This window comes from Podarcis raffonei, chromosome 14 (assembly GCF_027172205.1).
Source record: "Podarcis raffonei isolate rPodRaf1 chromosome 14, rPodRaf1.pri, whole genome shotgun sequence".
Classification (NCBI taxonomy): domain Eukaryota; kingdom Metazoa; phylum Chordata; class Lepidosauria; order Squamata; family Lacertidae; genus Podarcis; species Podarcis raffonei.
In genome coordinates, this window is record NC_070615.1 from 2,843,137 (window position 1) to 2,868,406 (window position 25,270).

General features: G+C 46.1%; 1 protein-coding gene across 2 annotated transcripts in view; it reads left to right on the top strand.

The window, feature by feature from the left end:
• The window catches only part of ENTREP2 (endosomal transmembrane epsin interactor 2), a 192,297-nt gene extending 167,176 nt beyond the window's left edge, over positions 1-25,121 (top strand). For both annotated transcript variants that reach the window (XM_053364495.1, XM_053364496.1), the window contains 7 exons: positions 10,095-10,202; positions 16,575-16,738; positions 17,390-17,525; positions 18,610-18,685; positions 21,468-22,052; positions 22,741-23,069; positions 24,490-25,121. In XM_053364495.1, coding sequence (XP_053220470.1) covers positions 10,095-10,202; positions 16,575-16,738; positions 17,390-17,525; positions 18,610-18,685; positions 21,468-22,052; positions 22,741-23,069; positions 24,490-24,669 — 1,578 coding nt within the window. In that variant the 3' untranslated portion in view covers positions 24,670-25,121. The remainder of the gene's footprint in view (positions 1-10,094; positions 10,203-16,574; positions 16,739-17,389; positions 17,526-18,609; positions 18,686-21,467; positions 22,053-22,740; positions 23,070-24,489) is intronic.
• The last annotated feature ends 149 nt before the right edge of the window (positions 25,122-25,270 follow it).

A 25,270-nucleotide genomic window follows, 5' to 3' on the forward strand; every position in this document is an offset into this window, starting at 1 on the left:
CAGACACCCGCAGCATGGGGAGCCCTGCAGGAGTTCCCCCGCAGGGCTCCCCACGCTGCGGATAGCAGCCTGCTGCCTGGCGGGTGGGGCCCGCTGAAGCAGAGTGCCCCGTGCGCCAGGCAGACATCAGCCAGCCCCACAAGCTCGGGGGACAGCAGGGAGGCGCAGCGCCACCATCCTGCTGTTCCTCGACCTGGTTCGGTTTCCCTGACCTGCTTTTGGGGGGGAAATAAAGGGGAAAAAATTTTCCTTTATTTCCCCCCAAAAAAACTAGGTGCGTCCTATGGGACGGAGCGTCCTATGGTGCGAAAAATACAGTAGAATGCAGCTTGCTTTGAACGCTCAGAACAACACAAATCATAACTCCAGCGTCCTGGTCATTTGGAACATTTGGCAACTGCTTGGAGGCAGTATGCTTTTGAATACCAGTATGATTCTGGCACTTTTAAAAGACACTTTTTTGTTAGATGTAAGCTTATGCAAAGATTGGGTACAAAATGTGGAAATAAACACTGAGCGAACAAGATTTGAATAGACAAATAAACAAATATTTAGTTGTTTCCATGGGTTTGAACACCACTTTGAATTACAGCAACTTGATTCAGTAGTACTGGTGAATCAGACTAAGGATCCATCTAGTCCAGGGGATCTTTGAGTCAGAGGTTTCCCAGCTTCTTGGTTGCTTTCGTGGTCACCCAAATATCAATTCTCCCTACTGTTGCTGGTCCCCAGGGTAGACTCTTTTGAGATTCGCTGATTTTCATGTGCTAGGGACTCGTCATTTTGTTTGTAGATTTATAAAAATCTTCTACAAAGATTTTTTCTGCAACTGCTCGTGGGGATTCCTTCCCTTATAAAACGTGGGACTGAAATATCCTGCATTCCACAGCAGATTCCCAATTTGAACCCCCGAATGCAGCGGTAGAGCATATGCCAGCGCTGCCCAGGGAGGATGCGCTCCCGAGGGGGGCGGGGCACGGAGGGTGCCCTCCCAGGTGCGGGATAGCCACTCAGGTGCACGGAGTGGTGTGGCACCCTGCAGCCAGGGGCGGAGTGAGCCGTTGATGGCGGACATTTGGCGCGGCGCCCACCTGCGACTCCCAAGCCTTCCCCAAGGTGTTAAAATGAAGGGGGAAGGTGGAATGCCACTGGCAAAGAGGTGCAGCTCCCCCCTTCCCCCAACCCCTCGGCGAAGGCTTGGGAGTTACGGGCGGGCGACGTGCCGAATGTCACCCCTCTCAGCGAAGACACCAGGGGCAATCCGCCCCCACCGCCCCCCTTCCTCCGCCCCTGCCTTCTGCATGCAAAGTTAAGTGCTCCATCACTGAGTGATGGTCCTTCCCTTAAAAATGATAAGATCCTCCAGTCCTTGTAGTTCTGAAGAAACTGCCAAATTGATTAGGAAATGAGGAAGCTGCCTTATGCAGAATCCAGCCTTTTATCCATCTAGCTCAGTATTGCCTGCACTGATTGGCAGCTCTCTAGGGATTTAGACAAGGGACATTCCCAGCCCCCCAGCCCCCGGACATGCTGGAGATTGAACCTCTGGCATGCAAAACAAGTCCTCTTCCAGTGAGCTGAGGCTCTTCCTCTGATGAGAGAAGTACAGAATGCTGGAATAACTGTCTTATACCAAGTCAGACCATTGGTTCATTGAACCATTGTCTACACTGAATGACAGCTCTCCAGGGTTTCAGCCAGGAAGTCTTTCTCAGCCCTCTCGGAGATGTCATGGGGAACGGAGCTTGGGACTGCGCTGCAGGCACAGAAACCTCCCTGCCACTGAGCTTGGGCTCTTCCCTCCAGCCTGCCCTTTTGCAAAACAGACTCTCAAAGTACACATTTCAATCACAACATTGATGTATAAATTGGAAACAAAGATTCACTGGGGGGTGCATTTGCCATTAGAAGCCAGGGCCTGTAATTTGAAAAAAACTGACCTTTGGATATAAACATGAGTGTTTCCCGAATATTTATAAAGTGGCACCAGTATTTCTAAACACACACACACACACCATTTAAGGACCTGGTAAAGAAATGCTGTCAGAAGGAAAAGGATGTTTGCAAATTACTGTAATTTCCTGAGATTATAGAGGAAGTTCATCCACTGAAGTCTTAAAAGGTATTGCTTTGGAGAGAAGTAAACATGTTTTGAACGATCAGGTTCGATGTTAGATGCCCAGAAAAGCTGGCAGTGTCTTTGTGCATGTACTTATGTTTTTAAACGGGAACAGGTTTCAGGACTGTGAAGGGGGGGGCACACAATATTAGGCTGTCATTTTTCTGCAGATAAATTGTTATGGTGTGATTGGATTTGGATTAACCACAGGCTGCACTTGATGGAATGCAGCAATGCAAAAACAAAAGGAAACCTGGTAACTTTTGTCTGTTCAAGTTTCCAAGGCTGCAAAATAGGTCTTTGGGATTTTGAAATCACAGTTTACAAGACCCTTCTCCAAAGCATTGAACCTCTCAAAGTTTCCTGCTAATTTTAGCTTCCTCTTTGTAGGATTCCGTTCTTGGGTGCCTTCTGTACAGAGCCCTGGAGACGGGGAGGGACTCAGCAGAGGCCAGTGCCTCAAATGGCCTTTCCACGACTGTGGCAAATGGCGTGTTAAGGGATCAGTGGAGGTGGTAGATTATCTATTTCTGACACAAGATTTGTATACCACTTAATCAAAAAAACCTCCAAGTGGTTTACAGAAAACTGTATTTTAAAACTCATTTTAAAATACTGGTTAAAAACTGTTGTTAAAAACAAGTTGACATAGAATCCCAAAAAATCAGCCAGCATTCTTGTTCTTCTGACAGCACTGAGGCATTCAGCATTGAGCATGAGAGATGTAACCGTATGTTGTAGAGCCAGCCGGGTGAGGTGGTCAGTGTGTCAGACTAGGACCTGGGAGAGCAGGGCTCAAATTCCCACTTGGCCGTGAAGCTCCCTGGGTGGCCTTGGGCCAGTCACTGCCTCTCAGCCTAGCCCACTTCACAGGATTGTTGGGAGGATAAAATGAGGAGGTGGAGAACTATGGAAGCCACCTAGAACTCTCTGGGAGAAAGGTGGGATATAAACTCAGTCAATTTTTGGCAGATTTAAATCTGTTTGCTTAACTAGACTAGCTCCAGTATTTGGGATGGGGGAAGATGCTCAGAAAAGGTTATCTCCTGTCTCAGTTGGCCTTGATTGTTTTATCTCAGGGGTCAGCAAACTTTCAGCAGGGGGCCGATCCACTGTCCCTCAGACCTTGTGGGGGGGCAGACTGTATTTTTAGGGGGGAAATGAACAAATTCCTATGCCCCACAAATAACCCAGAGATGCATTTTAAATAAAAGGACACATTCTACTCATGTAAAAACACCCTGATTCCCGGACCGTCCGCAGGCCACATTGAGAAGGCGATTGGGCCGGATCCAACCCTGGGCCTTAGTTTGCCTACCCATGCTTTATCTTGTGGTGGCTGCTTAGCACAGGCGCTGTTATCACACCCTTGCCAAAGGTTGCGGCATCCTGACATCCGTCATGTTACACAAGAGCCTTCACCAGCCTGGAGCCCTCCAGCTGTTTTGGACTACAGACTCCCATGAGCCCTGCTAGAACAGTCCTGCTGACGGGGACTGGTGGGGGGTGCAGTTAGGTACCAAAGGCAGCTGGGGAGCGACAATATCTGTTTACATGATCCAGATGGATTTCCAGCGTCTTCTGGATTTGGTTTGACATGTCCCATGACTCTAGCCCTGTAATCCAGTGATGGGGAACCTGAGGGACTCCAAATGATGCTCAGCGCTGTCTCCCATCATCTCTGATACCCTTGGACATGCAGGCTAGGGCTGTTGGAGCTGAGAATCCAGCAATATCTGCAGGTGCACAGATTCTCGGTCCCTACCGCAATCCAAGCCAATGAACAAAACAGAAGTCCTTTTTAAACCCTCTGCTTTGTATGTTAGGAAAGTCAAGAGACAAGGCTGAGATTTTGGGGTTAGACCTGGAGGGCTGGATAGAATTCAATTGTTTGCAGCTACTTTGGTGTCTTTCATTCATGCAGAACAAAGTTCTTCCTGGGGGACCCTTTTACCTGCCTGATTTATTTTTAAAAGGTAGATTTATGAGGAGCCATTACCTTATCAATGTCTTTGCCCCAGGATTTTCTCTTTATTGGTAGAATTATGCTCACCCTTGGATTTCAGGCATTCTCCCAGCAAGGCTTTCATAAGACTGCAAATATAAGATGCTGCCCTTCCCTTTCAGAACCCCTGAGAATAATTGTAGCAGCTGCATACAGTGGTACCTCGGTCTACGAACAGCCTAGTTCACGAACTATTTGGAACACGAACACTTCAAAACTGGAAGAAGGTGTTCTGGTTAGCGAACTTTTTTGGAATCCGAACGTACTCCGTTCGGGGGTGCACTTCCATTTTGAGTGCCACACTTCCCTTGCCCGGCAGCGGAAAAGGGGGTCGTCATGGCGTTTCCCACAGCCACAAGGGAGGGAAGCTGCCCGTCCGCCCGCCAGCTGGATTGCAGGAGTATAACTCCCCCCCCCCCGCGTGCCGGACTGGCGACACCTGGAAGTGGAGAAGGGGGACGTTCTCCCAGCTCTGCTGCGGTTTTCTCCCCCCGCTGCCGCCTCCAAGCGAGCTGCGCCCGTGCCTACTTTCCCCCCTTCACCCAGGGATGGTGTGCAGAGGGGTGTGTTGGGGGGAGGAGAAAGGCAGAGAGAGAGAGACCTCCGCATGCACGGAACTAGCGTGGTGGCACATTTTTAGTGCCTCCAAAGCTTTCCAAGAAAGTGCTCCTCCTCCTCCGCCACCGCCCTCCACCCCTGCTCCGCTTTCCCTCCCTGCCGTGCATCTCTTGCTACCGTCGCTCTTACAACCACTTGCGGATCTATTCCAATCCTTTCCATTCTGTTTCCATTTTCCATTACTTTCTATGGGAAAACACACCTTGGTTTAAGAACACTTTGGTTTAAGAATGGAGTTCCGGAACGGATTAAGTTTGTAAACCAAGGTACCACTGTATTGATATTTTAAGCATTGTGCCCCCTCCCCCCCCTCACTCCCAAGTATCTGCTGGTGAAGAGGGAGCAGAGGATGGCCAGGCAAGAAAGAAATGTGAGAGTGCTTTATTTATTTATTGGTCAATAGAACTTCTGGACCACCTTTCAGCCAAATGGGTCATTTTATGTAATACAGACAGACAGAGCCAGAATGAAATTTGATTGTTCATTTGATATTGGCATGCCACTTTTCCAACAACCGAGTTGAGCTCAAAGCACCTCATGAGAATAGTAAAGGATTGACAAATAAATAAACCCTTCCTAATACAGAACACACACACATACAAAATAAGGATATAACAAGGATCAAAAGAATCAAAGCAATAATAGTACAATAAATACAACAAATGAATCAAAACAGTGGCCCTCTAGATGCCTGTGGGGAACCAGCAAGCAGGACCCAAGCACAAGAGCCCCGCCCCCGCCGCCCCCGCCCCCCTGTGGCTTCCAGCAACTGGCATTCAAAGCAGGGCTGCCTCCCACTGTGGAGGTTGAACATAGCTGTTGTGGCCGGGGGCCATCGGCAGCCCTCTCCTCCATTAATTTGTCTTATTATCTTTTAAAGGCATCCAGATTGGTGGCCATCCCTGCCTTCTGGGGGAGTGTGCCATAGTTTAGCCACATGCTGTGTGAAGAAGTACTTTATTTTATCTGTCCTGAATCTTCAAACATTCAACTTCATTGTATGTCCATGAGTTCCAGTGTTGAGAGAGAAAGAGAAAAGCTTCTCCACTTCCCCCTTGCTATGCATAACTTCATAAATTGTGATTAATCTGAATAAATGGGGTGCATTCTGATGTTTAATTATGCTTTATTTGGTCTGCCATCTTGATCCCACATGGTGCTTGGAGTCTAAAGGTAAATGGAGATCTCAACCTCCCCCTCAGGAAGCCTCATGCAGAGTTGGCCAACAATATCTTCAGAGGCATCCCAACTGGTGCAGGTTGGGCTTGTCATACCAAATTTGGCAATGTCCTCCCAACTGGGGTTACAATATCTTCAGAGGGATCCTAATCGGTACAGTTTGGATCTGTCACACCAAAAAATGGTTACACCACAGCAATGTTTTGGTCTGCCATCTTGATTCAAAATGGCGGCTGGTTGCCCTAAGTCAGTGAAAACTGCTTATCCCACCTCGGGAATCTTAACACATGGAGAAGAAAAGGACAAATCATTTTCCAAAATATATAGTAGATAAGGGTGACTAATATATACAGATAGAAATTGCTGTTTTTCTGGACACAGAAATGTGTTGTGTTTGGAACAGAGCACACCTGCTTGTGAGGCATGTTCCCAGTGGTCTGTGGTGGGGGTTTTGTGTTACTGAATTAAAAGGCTGCACTGGTCTAGGTTTGTGATTTGTTTTGTTTTACATGGTGGACGGCTGCACTGTTGAAACAAAGCATTCTTTCCAGTTCTTAGGTTGCTGAGGATCACAAGACCCTTGTCCTCCTTTCAAGCACTTGAAAAAGAGATGGATGTTAATTAAGATATGTCAATGAGAGGAGGAGGAGGAGGAGGAGGAGGAGGAGGAGGAGGAGGAGGAGAAAAAGGTTGAGAGAAAACGTAATTTATGTCTTTAATTTTCCAAATGTTTCTCTTCTCCGTCTTGCGCCACTTAACTTTAGGAGTAGTAGTCTTTAATTAGCTACAGTGGCAGCTATAGAGGGTGATTCAGTTTGCATGCCAGGGGTGTAATATATCAAGTTATATCCCCACAAGTCCTGTAAAATAAGCAGGGGAGCAATTTTATAATTATGCTGTGGGTGGGTGGCCCCAGATTAATTCTGAAAATGAAAAAGAAGATGGGGGAAGGGGAGCAGTCTGTTATTTCAGATATCAGTATTTTGATGGAAATGTGGACCAGAATCCTTTCCCCACAAAAAAACCCTTAGGATGATGATATAGCATGACAAAACATCAATCTGGGACATTTTGGTGAAGAAAACCTATGGAGTTGAGGAAATTCCACAAAAACAGGGAGAAATAAGACTTTCCCCCACATCAAGAAACCATTGGGTGGTGCCCAACCAACTTTTACTCAGGTGCAAGCCCATTCAAATCCATGGACCTCTATTAACCATGCCCATGGGTCAACTCTGAGTGTGACTAACACTGAATACAACTCCGTGGGTTTTCCTTCGCCACCACCCTATAGTTATATCCTGCTTTTTAACTGGAGTCCTCAAAGCAGCTAAGAACATTTATAAATGCAACAACTAAATGCTACACAGTAGACCCACCAAAAGCAATCAGCCTAATTTCATAATTTTGAGTGCAGTGGGGTTCATTATTCCTTCATCCTAAAAGAAAACTCAGGGAATCGAATGGACTCTAATATGCCCATTAATTTCAGTGGTTTTACTCTGACTAGTACTAACATTGGGATTTATCCACAGTGGGCCATTCAAAGAAGAGCCAAATGGTAAGTGCTCTGAAGGTTTCTGCCTCTCTCCAATAAGCAGCCACATTCTCCACCTGAGAATGGGGAGCTGCAATTTTCTCCTCCTTCTTGAGTTTTCTGTACAAGCAGCACATGCACAAGATCCTAATACATGATTAGAAATCACCATTCAGGTAAGATACAGGAGCCAAGAAGATGCTCATGGATTTTAAAAATCCTTCTTTCCTTACATGAAAACAAATTTACAGTTGATTTAATGCCACCCAGATTTTCACTTGCTGCTTGCATTCTGTATTTCATTAATGCCATAGATTTTCTGCACACAGGCGGGTAGGTGACATGGAACTGGAACGGGATCAGTTGACAAGCTGAACTACTTGTTCTCCTCAGTGTCTTGGGAGCTGCATTTCTGTTGCCTTCCCAGCTGACAGAGGGGATGACCATGAGAGGGGCAGCAGTAGGGACGCAGTGCCCAGTAAGACTTTTCACACACAGCTCTTTTGGGGTAGCTTCAGGTGTGTGAGGCAGGTGAGCAGGGAATGAATGCCTGGCTGGTGGAGCAACAAGGTGGGAGGTCTTCAGAACTGTGTTTTGATTTTATTGTTTTTTATGGATATGATTCACAAATCGCTTGGCAAGAAACTAGACTTCTAAAAACTGGGGCATAGAAGACTCACTCAGTCTCATTGCATCCTCTTTGATGTCTGGAACCCGGATGACCCATTTTTCTGGACTGAACCCGCTACCTGTCAGTTTGGAGCTCCCTGTATTCAAATGCCAGCAGCCTCCAGGTGAATGAAGAAAGCAGCCTTCCTGCCCACACCTGTAAGTTCGCCAGGCCAACAATTCATTGGCCGAGTGTGGAAGTTATTCCGCTAAACAAGACATAAGAAACTGCACCTGTCTTTGAGACAAAGGCTTGAATTCCACTGAGGCCTCTTTTTCTGTTGAGGTGTTGCATTCACTGTTTGTTAACAGAACATTTTTTAGTATTTCCTGTAAAATTACATACCTGGTGCTTTGACGGCTTAGTCTTTTGTATGCGTCACTGAAATCAGAGCGGGGGAAACCCTTTGAGGACACCACTGTTCATCATCAGGTGCAAAATTGAGAAGTATCAGTCAAATCTTTTCAAATTGAGGGGTGATGACCAAAAAAATTAAAGAATTGGCATTGTCTCACACTGGAGGGGAGATGGCAGTTCCAAGTTAGGAAGGAGTTGTCAACCTTTTTAGGGGGTGGGGGTTGACTAATAATCTGTTATTGAACCAATTACTAGACTGCTGAAATTTAAATACAGTTGCACTTTAACTAAAGTTGAAATATAAGTGACTTTTTGAGAGATGAAGGAAGCTGCCCCAGGTAGGGCTGGGAAGGTCCCCTGCCCAAGACCCTGGAGAGCCACTGCCAGTCAGAGTAGACAATACTGAGCTAGATAGACTAATAGCTTCCTGTGCTATCCTATGTATGTTCTCAAGTGTGAGTCAGCTGCTTTTGAAATGCCCTCCAGTTTCAAAAACAAGTTGACTTTATGAAGTTCCTTTCAGCTGGCCCAGGCCACTGGTCCAGTGAGCTCAGTACTGTTTGCTCTGACTGACGGCAGCTTGGCAAGGGCTCAGGCAGAGAAGGGTCTCTCCCCCCCCCCCCCCAGCCTCCTGTGATCCTTGTCACTGGAGGTATCTGGGGTTGAACCTAGGGGTCTTGTGCATTCAAAGTATGGGCTCTACCACTGAGCTGTGTCCTCTGAGCATTTGTCCTCTGTCATAGGCATCTGCTATTCTGAAAAAGGGAATCTGGAAGCCTGATGGGAGTAGAGCCTATTATGCATGTTGGCTATCTCCCTGCCCAAGAATGAGCCTATGCCCAAATAAATTTGTTAGTGTTAAAGATGCCCCAAGAATCTTTTGGGGTTTTCTATTGCAGGAGAGTTGATATAATTAGAAAAAGACTCAAGGGTGCTTCTCCAGCGTGCGGCCAGGAAAACCACACGTGGCAACGAAAGACGGGTTGTGAACATTCCGTGTCTCCCCTTCCCACCTTTGAGTATAGCTGTTTCGTAGAATCACAGAACTGTAGAGTTCTAGTCCATCTAGTCCAACCTCCTACAATGCAGGAATCACAGCTAAATTTACAAAAAAAATTCCACTTTGCAGACAGTTATTGCCTTCCAAAGCAATTTCAATTAAGGGATGGCTGCTTACAGATTTATCTGGCTCACACACACACACACACCAGGGAAGTGTGTGTCTGTAGGAAATCAAATTGTAGCCAGGAATGTTGCAGAATTATGCTTGCAGAATTTCATTGACTAATAAGAAATAAGAAAGACTGTAATAAGAATTGCTGATGGAATGCTTTTGTGACCGCAATACAAACAGATGCATTTTCCTTTTTTAGGAGCTTCATACTTATTTTTCCTACGGGTTGGTCCCGCATTTGTTTCTGAGGAATGAAAGAGTTATGTGCAGTGTAAATTGGACAGGCCTAATAAAGACCCACATCAAGCAGATAACCATTGACAGCATTTATTATCCAATCTGCTGGAAATGTTTTTAGCGGCCATCGTCTGTCTTGCTTTGCTAAGGAGTGACATTCTTGCGCGCGCTCTCTCTCTCTCTGTCTCCCCCTTGCAGGACCTGTTGTTTAGCGTCTGTGCTCTCAATATCATCTCCACTATTGTCTGTGCTCTGGCCACTGCGATGTGCTGCATGCAGATGGTCTCCTCTGACATTCTGCAAATGGTAAGTGAATTCCAGCATGAGAATGTGCAGTTATGTGTCTATCTCTTCCCCCTTACCTTGGTGTATCCATGCAATATTGAAGGGGCTCACCAAGGGGCAAGTCCAGATTCTCTTTTCAGGGGCTTTGTGTTGTTTGTTTGTTTGTTTGTTTGTTTGTTTGTTTGTTTACCACTGCGTCATAAAAAACACCAAAGTTAATAGCAATAAAACTATAATGGAAACCATATAAAGTAAGTTAAAAACAGGCATCAATTTACCATCATGGAAGGATGTATTCTTAATTGGCTGCATAGGCCTGGAGCAATGGAAAAGTTATCAGCTGGCATTTAAAAGCTGGCAGAGAAGAAACGTACTGAATCTCTATTGGCAGAGCATTCTGCGTGACTGGGCCAATGTCAAATGAGCCTGGGGAATGGCCAATGATGCTCCTCCAGATGATCTCATCAGCTGAGCTGTGATTCAGCATTTGATCTCTTAGAAACTGTTGAATGCTGCTATTCTGTATTCATAGCTCCCATTTCCTCTTATGTAATCCAGCTGTCCCCAACCTGGTCCTCTCCAGATGTTCCTGGACTCACAACTTCCATCAGTCTGAGCCCTCATGGCAAATGACTCACCAGCCTCCTCATTTGGCCCATGAGGCTTTTTTGGCTATGTCGTGCCCACCTGGCATTTTGGCCTGCAGGGGTGGGGGAAGTCCAGACTGCCAACTCCAGTTCCCCAGCTAAGGTAGGATACCTTCTCCAGTCAGCCCCCAGTCTCCTCCCGTCAGCAGGGCTCATCTTAGAATAATAGATTCTAAGAATCTCCAAAGAACTGCACTGAACAAATAAATACTGTATCTGACATGGTGCCTCTCAGCTGTTGTGGGAATCCAGCTGCCATCAGCCCAGCCAGCATGGTCAATGGTTAGGGATAGTGAGAATTGTAATCCAAAGACAGCTGGAGGGCAATGTGGAAGGCGCCACATTGGCCAGCCTTGCTCTGCTCTGATACAGCTTATGTGCTGCACATCAAACAGCAACACAAGTGTGAATCAGCCAGGGGAGGAAGAAAAGGGAATTGTTTGGTGATGGCTTATTTTTTGGCCCATTTATAAACTCTGTTGTTAACAAGGTAGTTTTTAAGGTCCATCCAGCTCAATAATTGATGGGAATGAGAGTAGAAATGTGTGCTAAGGAACATGCTAAGCGGGAGGGGGTGTTGCTGAGTCAAGTACAGTTGCTTTTCTTATCCATACCTTTACAGGTTTTTGCTCTGCATTTTTTCTTTTTGCTGCATGATAGAAAGTGCTGATAAAGGAGATCCCTCCATTTCCTCTGAAAAGGAGCTTGAGGCGTTGTGCATGTTCCAAGCAAGTGTCCTTGTGAAAAGCACTCGCAGGCGCTTAGAGCAGTTAGTGAGAGCGTCCTTTTCTTTTGGAACATTCCCTCTTGTGGGAAACAGATGTTCCAAGCATCCACTCTTCCCCTTCTCCAGTGTGGAGGAGATGAAGGGGGTGTCAGTGGAGTGGCTCTAGGTGTTTGAAGGATGGGCCAAGCAGGTCTTGCTCATGGCAGGTTTCAAGCAGAGCCCACACAGCTTGCAAGGGCAAAGGAACACTAGGGTCCTTTCATGCAAATTAAAAGCATGAAAGTCAAGTTAAAAATTAACAAGTCAGATTCATAAGAAAACACCACAGCACCCTCCCTAGAATTCTAAGATTTTTGTTTATGTTCTACCTTTTCACCAAATGATGATCCTCCTTTGCCTTAGTGGTTCACATAATCAGTCCTAAATGCCAACCCTGCTTCCTCTGTCAGCGCCTTAGCAACACAAAACTGGCATATATCATCACGGCCATCCAATCTCTTTCCACGCTTCGTGAGTCACCTTCTGTCTTTACGACCTGCATGCTCAGTAATCCCCTCAGCATCGATTCTTTGCCCTTAAATTACGAGTTGTGCTTGTGGTATCCTGGGTCTGTCGCTTAAATGTCCTGCTGAACTGAAGGCATGAACTGAACCAGAAATCACACCCTTTGCTAAGCTTGGCTTAAATTTACCGTAGGATTGGAAGTGGGATTAGTTTAAATCTACTTGTCAAGCCTCAAGGAATATTACTTCTCATTTTCTTCCGAGAACGGCCCTCACCTGAACTATATGGTAAACTTGCTCAGTGTATCTTGAGAAGTAGGAATTAACAAGAGGAGCCTGTGACAAAATACTGCTGTCACATTGCATTCTCCAACCTGGTGCCCTCCATAAGTTGCTGGACTACAACTCCCACCAGCCCCTGCCAAAGGCCAGGAATTATGGGAGTTGTAGCCCTGCACAGTCCAGAGGGCCCCAGGTCAGGGGAAGTTTATGGTTCCTCCCTCAGTTGCAGGATATTCCCGTTGAGGGTGCTGCCCGTTCCTTCATCTCCACCTCCAGGTTTGAAGGACTGTGTTCAATGTCTGGATTACGAGAATACCGTTGACTGTAATGATGCTGGGCTGTTTATTGTGACTGTCACAGCCTCCCTCTGACTTAAAGCACTCTTGACATATTACCTCTTGTAAAAGTTCCAGCCATGGTATCCATCAGCAAATGTAAGAAGAAGTTAATGATGGTATGTGGTCACTGTATAGCTTCTGTTGTCAGCTACAGGTATAATAATAATAATTCATTGTGGGTCTCATTAGGTTCTGTTTCACTGAACTGTCTGCCTCTCAGTTTTCTACTTTTGAATACATTCATCAACAGATCTTCTGGTAGAGATGACCACAGTTCAGTAGCAGAACACATGCTCTGTGTGTAGAAGGTCCCAAATTTACTCCCCAGCACCTCCCACTAGAGATGAAGCGTCAGGTGTTGGCAAAGGCCTCTCTCTGCCTGGGAGTCAATAGGTCCGTGTTGTGTTCAGGCACAGGAATTATCTGTGCACTGTTCATTCAAAGGCAACCCACAGCCTGCACCCTACCCCAAACTCTTAGGCTCAAGCAAAACCCTGACACAGGCAGAAATTGGTTGCCTTCCTGAAACCTCTGTCAGCCAGAAATCAAGCCAAGGGCCAACAATCTGTTCAGTTGCCTCATAATTCCCAGAGAGACTGGACTTCCAACACTTCTCATGGAAGTGATATCTTAAATTCAGAATATATATCAGGGATCCAGAGGCTCGGTTCACAAAAAATGTGGAGGATTTATAACTCTTATAACACTTTCATGGGGATTTAATTTCAGAGCTCTAGAAATAGGAATGCAATATTAGGGTGCAGGATGAAAGTTATTGGCGCTTCCTGCTGCTTAATCTTACAAAACACTTCCTTTTTAACAGCCACACATAATTTTTCTATCAGAAGGAAGGGAATAGTGGCCTCAAACGACCCAGAGGACCTAGGAACTGAGTCCCAGAAGGATAGGGACCAAAGTTGTAGGGACATCTGGGGAAAATGTGGAGACAGACTTGGGGGCAAGGCAAGCTGTGGAATCAGGTAAGGAATCGGACAAAACAGTAGAGAGGAGAAGAAGAGTGAAAGGTAGGTTTGCAGCCAGGTGAGCAGTCTGAAGGCACCACTGGTGTCAGGAAGACTAAGAGGCAAGGAGAGTGGAGGTCAAGAACAGCATGTGTTACCTAGGGAGCAGGGAGTGGATGTTGGGAGCCAGCAGAGAGAGCGCGCGCACACACACAAACTTCTTCTTTTTTTTAATCAAATATGTCCTTATTTCCTTTTTGTTACATAGGTAGAGAAAACAGTTACAAACTTTGAGAAAAATGATAAGGAAGACTCTACTATATATTTTAGGGGAATTTGTCCTTTACGTACCATATTGGCCTGAATATAAGCCACACTCGCAAATAAGCTGCACCTTTAAAATTCAAGGGGTAAAAAGAAAAAAAGACAATACCCAAATATAAGCCGCTCCCTTAAAATTGCCGACGCAGGTAAGTGATGAGCGTGCTTCCCTGGTGCTCTCCCCTTGTGGTTGTCCACCTGCAGTGGCGTGAGTGTGGCGTACCCATTTCCCAGCTGGTTTGCGGCGCGCTTACTTCTCGGCTGCTGCCCCCCCCCGCTAACATCTATCCTGTAACGGGTGGGAGGCATGGCACCCAAAAAAACCTTTTCAGCTGCAGCAGCGGTGTTTGGGGGCGGTGCACAGGCTGCTTGGCGACTTGCCCCCTTTTATGATTCCTCCATCCGCAGCAGTGATACTTGCAGGGTTGCATAAGGTTGTGGATATAAGCCACACTCTAACTTTGCATGATCAGAATGGGGGGGGGTGGCTTATATTTGGGCCAATACGGTATTTGGATGGCTCTCGAGATACTGGGGTGAGGGTTCCCGAGGTGGGGCAGTGGTCATTCTCATCACTTGACTGGTGGGTGCCATTTTGAATCAAGATGGTGACCAGAATGTGACTTTGGTGTGACACAAAATGTGTTTAGTATAGGTTTGGTCACCTCTTGTGATATCATCACCAAACTTGCCATGAGCGTTCCCAAGATGAGATAGAAGACTCTGTCGGAAGCCGGAAGAGTGGCTGGGGAAACTCGGCCAGATGGGCAGGGCATAAATAATAAATTGTTGTTGTTGTTGTGTGACAAGTCAAAATTCACAAATTACACTATCCATTTAAAAATCACAATATTGTTGGTTTCTACAATTTCCTGGGAAGCTCCATGCACTCACTATTAAGAAAGACAAAAAGAGAAAAATAAGTAATACAGTGGCGTAATAGTTACGTAGCACTGCATACCTTATGGGAGAAAGCACCTCTAAGCTAAATCTGTAAAAACCCATTATAAATACTATATGAGATATACCAAGTCAATCACTGTCCTGATATGTCCAATCAGTGAGAAAGACTGCTACCTGCACCCCAGCAACCCTCATGCTGAGTTTGGAGGTGCTATCCGAGAGGCGGCCAAGCCTTTGCCAAAAATGGGTATAGTCATTCCGAAGTCGTGTTTTGGTCTGCCGTCATGATTTATAGTATTAATAATAGTAGTAGTAGTAATAATAATAATAATAATAATAATAATAATAATAATAATAATAATTTATTTATACCCCACCCATCTGGCTGGGTCTCCCCAGCCACTCTGGGCGGCTTCCAACAAAATATTAAAATAAAATATTCTATTAAACATTAAAACCTTCCCTAAACAGGTGCTGCCTTCAGATGTCTTCTGAAAGTCTGGTAGTTGTTTTTCTTTTGGACTTTCTTTCTTTTCTTTCTTTTCTTTTGGTGGGAGGGCGTTCCACAGGGCGGGCGCCACTACCGAGAAGGCCCTCTGCCTGGTTCCCTGTAACTTGGCTTCTCGCAGGGAGGGAACCGCCAGAAGGCCCTCGGCTCTGGACCTCAGTGTCCGGGCAGAACAATGGGGGTGGAGACGCTCCTTCAGGTCCACTGGGGCAAGGCCGTTTAGGGCTTTAAAGGTCAGCACCAACACTTTGAATTGTGCTCAGAAACATACTGGGAGCCAATGTAGGTCTTTCAAGACCAGTGTTATGTGGTCTTGGGGCGGCCACTTCCAGTCACCAGTCTAGCTGCTGCATTCTGGATTACTTGTAGTATGGTTTATGGTGTTCAAAAGCCAATGAAGACCACTGCCCCACCTGAGGATCCCTTGTGCTGAGTGTGGCAATGATATCTCTAGAGGTGGCTGAATGTAGGGAACAAATGGACAAATCGTTTTCTAAAATATATACTAGATTAGACTAGATTCCCCCTCCCTCCTCCCCTCTCTTTGTCTCTAAACTATGAGATACCTTTACCCAACTTGTGCCCACTCAAGTGCTTCATGTGGCAGAACTGGCACTACTACAGGTTCCTCATAATGCCCTTTCTGCATTTGTACGAACTCAGTCTTTTAGTGTAGCAGCACATACACTTTGGAACTCCCTGCCTGTTGAGATCAAGCAGGCGCCTTCACTCTACTCTTTTCAGTGCCAGCTCAAAACGTTCTTGTTTAGACAAGTCTGCTCAGATGCTTAGAAAGCTGCTGTGAATTTTAACCTGCTGTAGTATTTTTACTTTTTGTATGTTTTAAATTATTGTTGTAAATGTTACTTAATAATATTATTGTTTTATCTTTTTGTAAACTGCTTTTTTCTACAGCTAAATCTTGTGGGAAAGGGGCTTACAAATAAATGGGTAACGATGATGAAGATAATGATGCTGATTGTGTGCCATAGTAATTAGAAGGAGGTACCATTCCCTCTAATGCTGAACTGAACATACATTACGCAGTGATTCCTTACTCCTATACGGGCGTTCTTTGGAAATGTGTTTTTGCCTTTTGCTCTGGCCAGCGGCTGATGTGCCTTCTCCTGCTGTATGAACTTCCTAGAACCTACTGAGTGCTATTCCTAATGCCTCTTGAATCTCCTGCTTGTATCACACAGTTCCTGCCGCAGAGGTCTCATTCTGCCAACCCTGACTGTATGACGCCCCATGGGACTATCTTGGGGCACCAGACCTTGGATTTTGACGAGTTCATCCCTCCAATTCCACCCCCACCCTACTACCCACCTGAGTACACCTGCACTCCTGTGATAGAAGCACAAAGGTAAATGATTTCTTTAGCCTGTGACTAACCGTTCACACAAGAGACATGAATGAGCTGGTACTCAGCAAAGGGCTCTTGGTCTGCTGCCCTGTCCCCAGACAGCAAAGAGGGATTCTTCCAGGGCTGCTGCTTGCTTTTAAAGAAAGCAATGCACTCTTGGGAGCCGCTGGCTCAGTTCAAATATGCAGCATTTTCATTCATTCATTGTAGATGTTCTTAGTAGGACTGTTCCTTAAGTTCAGAACAAGTCTTAGCTGATAAATCCTACAACATTTAGTTAATTCATTGAGTACAGTGTAAATTGGCATGCCTTTGCAAGAAGCATGCCATCTTTTGTCTTTAGATGACCCAAATGCATCAGAGCAGGAATAATCCTGAGAGAGGCGTTCCCTCCTGTGGGTGAGCGAAAGGGGAATGCCTCTGCTAAGGGGTTGCTTGTCCTTTGCACTTTTAAGAAGTAGTTGCCTTCAAAAAGAAATCAGATTTTTTTATAGAAATGTCTGCCATCCAATTAATCAGGTCACATCTTTCATCTGAGCAAAAGTTGATTTAATCGATTGAACTGATTTGTTGATTAAATGTTAAAGCCGCAGTTGTTGATGGCTTTCTCTATTGCTGATTATTGTTGTCATTGTGTGTGTGCTTGTTTAGAGGGCTCCACCTGGACTTTCCTCACTCACCCTTTGGCGCTTTGTACGAGGTTGCCATCAACAGCCCTGGAATGCTCTATCCATCTGAGCTGCCCCCTCCCTATGAAGCAGTTATTGGACAAAGCCCAGCCAATCAGGTGAGAGAGACCACTAGGGGGAGGATTGTTTGTTGGTTTGTTTGTATGTTTGTTTAAAAATTATTCATATACTGCTATGTCGGTTTTTAAAAAATAAAATCCAAGTGGTTTACAGCAATAAACTATAACACTGTACAACGAAAACCATCAAAAATAAGTTAAAAGTAGAAATCAGGTAACTGTTGTGGAAAGATGTCTTCTTCATGGCCTGCATAGGCCTGGCAAAGTAGAAAAGTTTTCAGGAGGCCTTTGGAACTTGCCCCAGAAGGTGTGCTGAAACTCAAGATTGGGCCGATGACACTAAAGGCTCCATTTCTGATTGTCCATTGAGCCAGCTCAGGGAATGACCAACGACACTCCTGCTGGTGATCTCAGTGATCAAGCTGGGATAGAAGGGTTCAAGGAATTCAGGATCTGATCACTTAGAAACAGTTGACTGCTTCACTCTTCATCTGTGCCCAACCTGCCCAACCCAGCTTTTATCAGTCTCAGCCAGCATGACCAATGCTCAGGCATTTTGGGAGTTTGGGGGGGGGGTGACAGTTTGAGGAAGGCTAATGTAATTCCATGCAAATGGGGAGCAAGTATAAATCACATGATCAGAACCAACTCTTCTTCAGGAAGAGTTAGACAGGGATTGAATCTGGGACCTTCTGCATGCAAAGCAGATGCTCTCCCAGTGAGCTGCTGCCCTTTCCTCAGATGGCAAGCAACAACCTAAGCAGGGATGGGCCACAGGCCCGCAGTGGGTAGTATCAAAGACTCTCCTGCTTCCATCTTCACCATGTTGGACTGGAATTCTGAGTACAAGTCAGGTCTGCCCCTTAGGGCTCAATGGAGCAGTGAGATCCCTGCAGAGCACGCTCCATCGGCCTGGAGATGGCACAGGGACGGGGTCTGATGTCAGCATATGACCGCAGAGATGCTGGTTCAGGATCCAGCATAGCTCCATGGGACTTCCAAATCAACATGCACAAGACTGGGCTGTGAGCAGCTAAATCTCGAGTGATTTCTTTGATGGTGAATGCCCTGGTTCCATTAGCTTCCTCTCCTGATGTTCTTTGCTTTGCTTTGCTATTCACAGGTCACCGCTGTGGACCAGCAAGTCCCAGAGCCCAGTCTGGGTGAGAGAAACACCACAGCAGGCTTCAGCAGCCAAGGTGATCTATGCACTGCTCATTCATTGGCACAGGGCTCATGCCCACTTTGAGGCCTGTACTTGTGACCACAGGCCACCTTGGCTGTGACTCCGGGAAGACCTGCTCCCTGCCCTGCAGGGCTTTTCCACCTGGCCTGGGGAAGGCGGGCCCAGACTGACTCCAGCTGCAAAAGCTGAGGCTGCTGAGCAGACACTTGGGCTGGGGTGTTGTCAATATTAATTTTTTGTATCTTTATTTTTAGATCTTACTGTGATTTATGTGGCCATTGTTCAATTTGGCTGTGTACTTTCTGAAGTGTTTTATTTATTGTTTATGACCATTTTTGTAATGTTTTGTAATTATGTAAATCTTTTCCTGTTGTAAACTGCCTTGACCGTGGTTTTAACCAGTGCTTTCTTTCTAGAAAAATAGGTGCCTGTACTCACCCTGAAGTTGTTAGAGTAAGTGCCACACTTTTTAACAACCACAAAAAGAGGTGCTGGTACTGTATGCCCTTGAGTGCCCCCTGGAAAAAAGCTCTGGTTTTAACCATAGAAAGGCAGCGTACAAATAACATGATGATGATACTGTACCTGGCAGTTGAAATCACAGAATCAGAGGCAATTAAGAGAGGTTCAGTGCTGCATTAGATCTGCACCAGTCCATTCATTGCTTTGTCTTGCGCTCGTCAAAGGATGTGCCTGCACATGCCGGCCAGCTCCAAATATGGGAAAATTTCTTTTTTTTTTTTTTATAATATTTTTATTCAAAAAGTTTTCCATATAAACATAACATACATGAACATACATTAACATACAAAAACAGAAACAAAAACAAAACAAAAAACATGTACCATTTCATATCCTAATTTCTTATACCTTCCTTCCCCGACTTCCTCATGCCTCCCTTTTCTGTATTCCAAATTCTTATCAATTACTCAGCAAATCTTCCCTTATTTTAATTTAAGTTTAAGCTAACCTTCCTTGTTCTCCTTGTCTTAACCATTACTAATAGTAACCATTTACTTTCAGTCCATCATCATTCTAACTTTCATTAACTTTGTGATATTTCTTTAAATAGTCCTTGAATTTTTTCCATTCTTCTTGCGCTGTTTCTCTTCCCTGGTTTCGGATTCTGCTCGTCATTTCTGCCAAGCCCATGTAGTCTATCACCTTCATCTGCCATTCTTCCAGTGTGGGTAGATCTTTCGTCTTCCAGTACTTCGCAATAAGTATTCTAGCTGCTGTTGTAGCATACATAAAAAAAGTTATATCTGTCTTTAACACCCCTTGGCCAACAATACCCAAGAGAAAGGCCTCTGGTTTCTTGGTGAAAGTATATTTAAATACCTTTTTAAGTTCATTATAGATCATTTCCCAGAATGCCTTAATCTTCGGGCACGTCCACCAAAGGTGAAAAAATGTACCTTCCTTTTCTTTACACTTCCAACATTTATTATCAGGCAAATGGTAAATCTTTGCAAGCTTGACTGGGGTTATGTACCACCTATAGATCATTTTCATAATATTTTCTCTTAAGGCATTACATGCCGTAAATTTCATCCCGGTGGTCCACAACTTTTCCCAATCAGCAAACAAAATATTATGACCAATGTCCTGAGCCCATTTAATCATAGCTGATTTAACCGTTTCATCTTCTGTATTCCATTTCAGCAGCAAATTATACATCTTTGACAAATTCTTAGTACTGGGTTCTAACAGTTCTGTCTCCAATTTTGATTTTTCCACCTGAAAGCCAATTTTACTGTCCACTTTAAACGCTTCATTTATTTGATGATAGTGCAACCAATCTCTCACCTTCCCTTTTAATTTCTCAAAACTCTGCAATCTCAGTTTGTCCCCTTCCTTTTCCAAAATTTCCCAATATCTTGGCCACTTAGACTCCATGTTTAACTTTTTAACTGCCTTAGCTTCCATTGGCGACAGCCACCTTGGAGTTTTACTTTCCAGCAAATCTTTATATCTGACCCAGACACAAATATGGGAAAATTTCGTTTAACTTTTCTTGGGATTTTCCTTAGAAGAGGACATGGAGAGTTGCTTGTAGGAAGAACACCACTAGACAAATGAAGGAAAATAGAAGAGTTTCCCAAGAATTTAAGAAATCTGGGCAGTTTATCTGAAAGCAAGTGAATCACCCAAAGGAACAAGGGTTTCTTGTTAGAGAGCAGGCTTCAGGATTCAGGGCTACATGAGAAACATAATGATCAAGAGGGTTGCAGTACCTTCAGCCCAGGGTCCCAGGGTGGGTTACAGCTTTAAAACACAATTTAAAACAACTTGCAGTCATAAGGCAGGTGGGTCCAAAAAATATAAGGGTAGGGGTAAAGAGGTGTATCTGCAGCATTCTCTGAAAGCTGTATAATATAGGTGTCAGGTGCACTTCTGTGGGGAGGGAGTTCCACAACGTAAGGGCCACCGCAGAGAAGGCTCTCCTGGGTTGCCACCCCCTGAACCTATGAGGACAGAGGAACTACTAAGAGGACCCCTCTCTGCTGAGCTCAGCACCTGAAAGGGTCTTTAGCAAAGAAGGGGGTCTTTCAGATATTTGGGGCCTGAATTTGGGGTCTGAATATTTAGGGCTTTAAGTCTGAGCACCTTGAATTGAGCCGGGAAATGAACTGGCAACCAGTGCAGCTGATTTAAACCAGGTTGGCACTTTATGACACTACTCCTCTGTTCATTTCATTCTCCCTTTGCATTTTTGATGGTATCACAAAACCAGGTTGGCCTGTGCTCAACAGTGGCACTGCAGCAGTTTCTGACTCAGCTCTGTTTTGCAGCCTCGGCAGACAGCACTTCCCACGTGGCCTCTGAAGCAGCTGACACCCCTGAGCACCTCAGCTACTCCTCAGAGGACCTCTGTTCCCTGGAAGTCCAGGAGTCCCTCCTTTCCACGGACTTCTCTTCATACGAAGCAACCCACAAAGGTGCCGTAAATAGGAGCTGCTCCAGCTTAGACTACAGCATCCGTTGTGGGTTGCATAGGACTCGCTCCCAGGGTTCCCCAGGCGACGAGGCCAGCCAGACCTCTGTGAATGGGTCTCGTGGCCAGGAGCCCGAGACCTGCTCCCGTAGTCGCTCCTCAGACTGTTCCTCAGAGAACTTCACTGCCTCCAGGAGAGATTCACGCAGCTCAGTCAGAGAATGCAAAACCACACCCCCTCAGAAGCCACGGAAGATGTGTTGCGGGGTCTTCATCCCACCCGCTGGGCCACAGCCTCACCATGCCCATTGCTCAGTGCCTGCAAACAGTTTGCCCCACAGCTGCCCAGAGAGGATGGCCCAACGGCGCACGAGGAAAACCAGGATTCCCAGCATAGTCCGATCCACTAGTGACCCTCTGTCATGTTGGTCTGCCACTGAAGGTGAGTGTCGCCTGCTGAGATACTGGTCAACAGAGCCAGTGGCGGTGTAGTGGTTAGAGAGCCAGACTAGGAGCTAGGAGACTCAGGCGTGTTGCTCACCCGGGGAATTTTGGCCAGTCACTCCCTCTCAGCCTAACCTACCTCACAAGGTTGTTCTGGGGACAAAAGTGGGGAGGAGAAGAAAGATGTGTGCTTCCTTGAGCTCCTTGGAGGAAAGGTGGCATCTAAATGTTATAAATTAAACAAACCAACATAACATTTCCAACCAGATGTTGTTGGACTGCGGGGTTGCATTGAACAATCAGAACAATTATTATAATATCCAAACAATGATTTATACAGCCAGGCGTGTGCCTGTCTCATTTTGCTGCCTCAGGTGAAATGGGAAGGTGCTGCCCAGCTGCCCCCAACCCTGCCACAGCCTCGCTTACTAGCTTGCAGCGAGATCTCACAAAGTCCCAGGAGAGCTCAGGAGAGCTCAACCCCGGCAGCAGGAGCATGCACACACACCCTGGATTCTGCTGCCCACAGCAGCTGCTTCCATATGTCTCATGAGTGGGCCGGCTCTGTCTACAGGCACTGGTGGCGGTAACAATGACCCACTGAACGCGCTGTGGGCCTTGTGTCTGAATTAGCGCTGTTTCTCCCCACCGCCTTCATAATATTTCTCCTTCCCGTTTGGTTTTAGTTCCTGCCTCTGGTCCTCACGTGGCTGCCTCTGCTTATCAGGACTCCAGAAACCAGCTCCATCCAGTGGGAAAATTGAGGGACCCCAAAAAGGCTGAACGCTCCCGGAAGCCAAAGGCCTTCCAGACCATCTGCAAGGAGCGTCCCCACTCTCTGGTGGACCTGCAAGCCTACAAGGACACAAAGATCCTGGTGGCCAAGTTTCTGGAGCACTCAAACTGCAACCTTCCCCCGGAGGTGCGTCATGTGGTGAACAGCATCCGGTCGGTCATCAAGTCTGATGAGCGGCACATGGAAGAAGCCATCTTCAGTGCAAACGTCATTGACCAGGTGGGCAGCTTTGACGTTTCGGTTTGGGTAATGACGGCCATGGTAGAATCTCCTTGTTCCATGGCAGTTTGCTGCTGGATACCAGTCACGGGGGAACAACAGAGCGAAGGCAATGGCCAGGGCAGGCAGAGGGCAGCCGAGACCCTCCAGGTTAGGGATCTCTGCGAAATTGCTACTTTCAAATTTGATATCAAAACTAGTCACAGTTAGGTTGCTCTGAGCTCAGTATCAAAGTGGATGCAGCTTGTATCAGATTCCATGTACATGTGCGGAATGCCCCAGCCCCTTTTGCATGGCAGTGCCAACATTGCAGATGTGGCCCGATGTGACCAAACAGGCCAGCAAAGCAGAGGTGGGGGGCGGGCCCAGGAGAAGGCAGGCAGGCAGACACAGGGACTCATAGATGCACATCCACACTCTCAGCCAAGCAAACTCAACAGAGGAAGCTTCATGCAGGCAGGAAGGCAGGGACTCAGGCCTGCAGGAATCTTCAAGTGGGCTTGCAGATCCACACAGAGAGAAACACACACTAGAGGAGAGTGGGATGTAGAAAGGCAGGGCTGGCAGAACGAGGGAAAACAAGCTGGAAGGCATGGAATAAGTAAAGTGACAGGGAGAAATTGGGGGGAGGGTTTGCCACCATCAGAGAAAACAAGGCAAACAAAGTAGGTGGGGAACTGAAATGAAGGTGAGAAAAGATGCAAGTGAGAAGCTGATTGATTCTCCAGGTGTTACTAAACCACAATTTCCATCATCCCACACTTGCTGGGGCTGATGGGAATTGTAGTTCATCACCATCCAGTTTCCCACCTTCGTAAGATGTTGGATGTTGCACCAGATTATGTTCTCTGTTTTCATTATGTTTTGATCGGTGTACTTTTTATTTTTTTACACTTGTATGATTTTGTGATGGGTTCCTGGCTAGGGAATAAAGATCTCAATTCTGTGGTCTATAGTGACTCAGAGGTAATTTGGGGGTGCAGGTCGTCCCACGGTGCACCCCACAGAGTGCCAGCAGGTAACTGGCTTGACTCCTTGAACCACGATTTTGCATCCGGCTCCACCACCCCCACCACCCAGACCCCCCCCCCCATTTTGCACCAGACGGTGGCTCTCAGGGTTCTAGCTTTTTAAAAAGCAGCAGCAAATTTTGCTACAAGCGCCTGCTGGAACCATCAAGGGCAAGCTATTCCACTTGCCTTGCCCCACCCCTTGCCTCAGACCCCTAAAAGGCAGGGCTTCTGTTTAAGTACTTTTTCTTGCTGTCTCTTAGTGTTTTTGTGGGTCCAAAAGGCAGAATATGAATAAAGGAAAAAGTAACGTAACATTCCATCCCAGAAGTTTGCAGCCTGCCCACCTCTGGCTCTGTATCTCGCTTTCCTCCTTGCTCTCAACTTGTGCCTCTCCTCTTTCTCTGCAGGTGATCATGAGCTCCCGACAGAATGTGGATACCTCAAGGAAACGGCTTCAGGAAGACCTCCACCTACAGAGCTGTGGGGCACTGAGCTCTCCGGTGGCCTTGTCACGCAGGGCCCACATTGGCCCCAGCTTAGAGAGACCACACAGTTTAATCGGAGTCTGTCGAGAAACCATCCTTTGACAAAGTACTGTGGCTGCTCCACAGAGGAATATTCCAGCTCCACTGCAGGCCTCTGGGGGAGCCCAGCATCGGGGGGGGGGGCGTTAAAAGGCATAGCAAACCCAACAGACACCCCTGAAGAGTCTTCCTTTCATGGTCTGGCTTTGGATCTTAACTTTCAGTGGCACAGCGCCCCGGTTCCTGTGGCTGCATATTGAAGGGGCTCCTTTTGCAAAAGACCATTGGTTTATTATTTAACAAACGAACACAGACACATACTTTTTCTCATTCAAAGAAGTTGCTTTTAAAAGTTTTGAAGGACATGCTTGGGGCTGGAGGGCACCCGCCCCCCGTTGCCAAGCTGCAATGACCCTGCTTTACAACTTAGAAGTTGTATTTTATTCACTGTACCTCAAAAGTGTTTTAACTAATTCTGAACAGTGTTTTAATAAAAAGAAAAAAGAGAAAATGTATTTCTGGACACTGCATCTTCCAGAATTGATTTTCTGCAATCAATATGTGGATTTTCTGTTGTGTTTCTGGAGGAGGGGGTTTGATGTGTTTATTGTCTATGTCCCCCCCTTTTTTGGCTAACTGATGTGCTGTTTTCACCTTTTTAAAG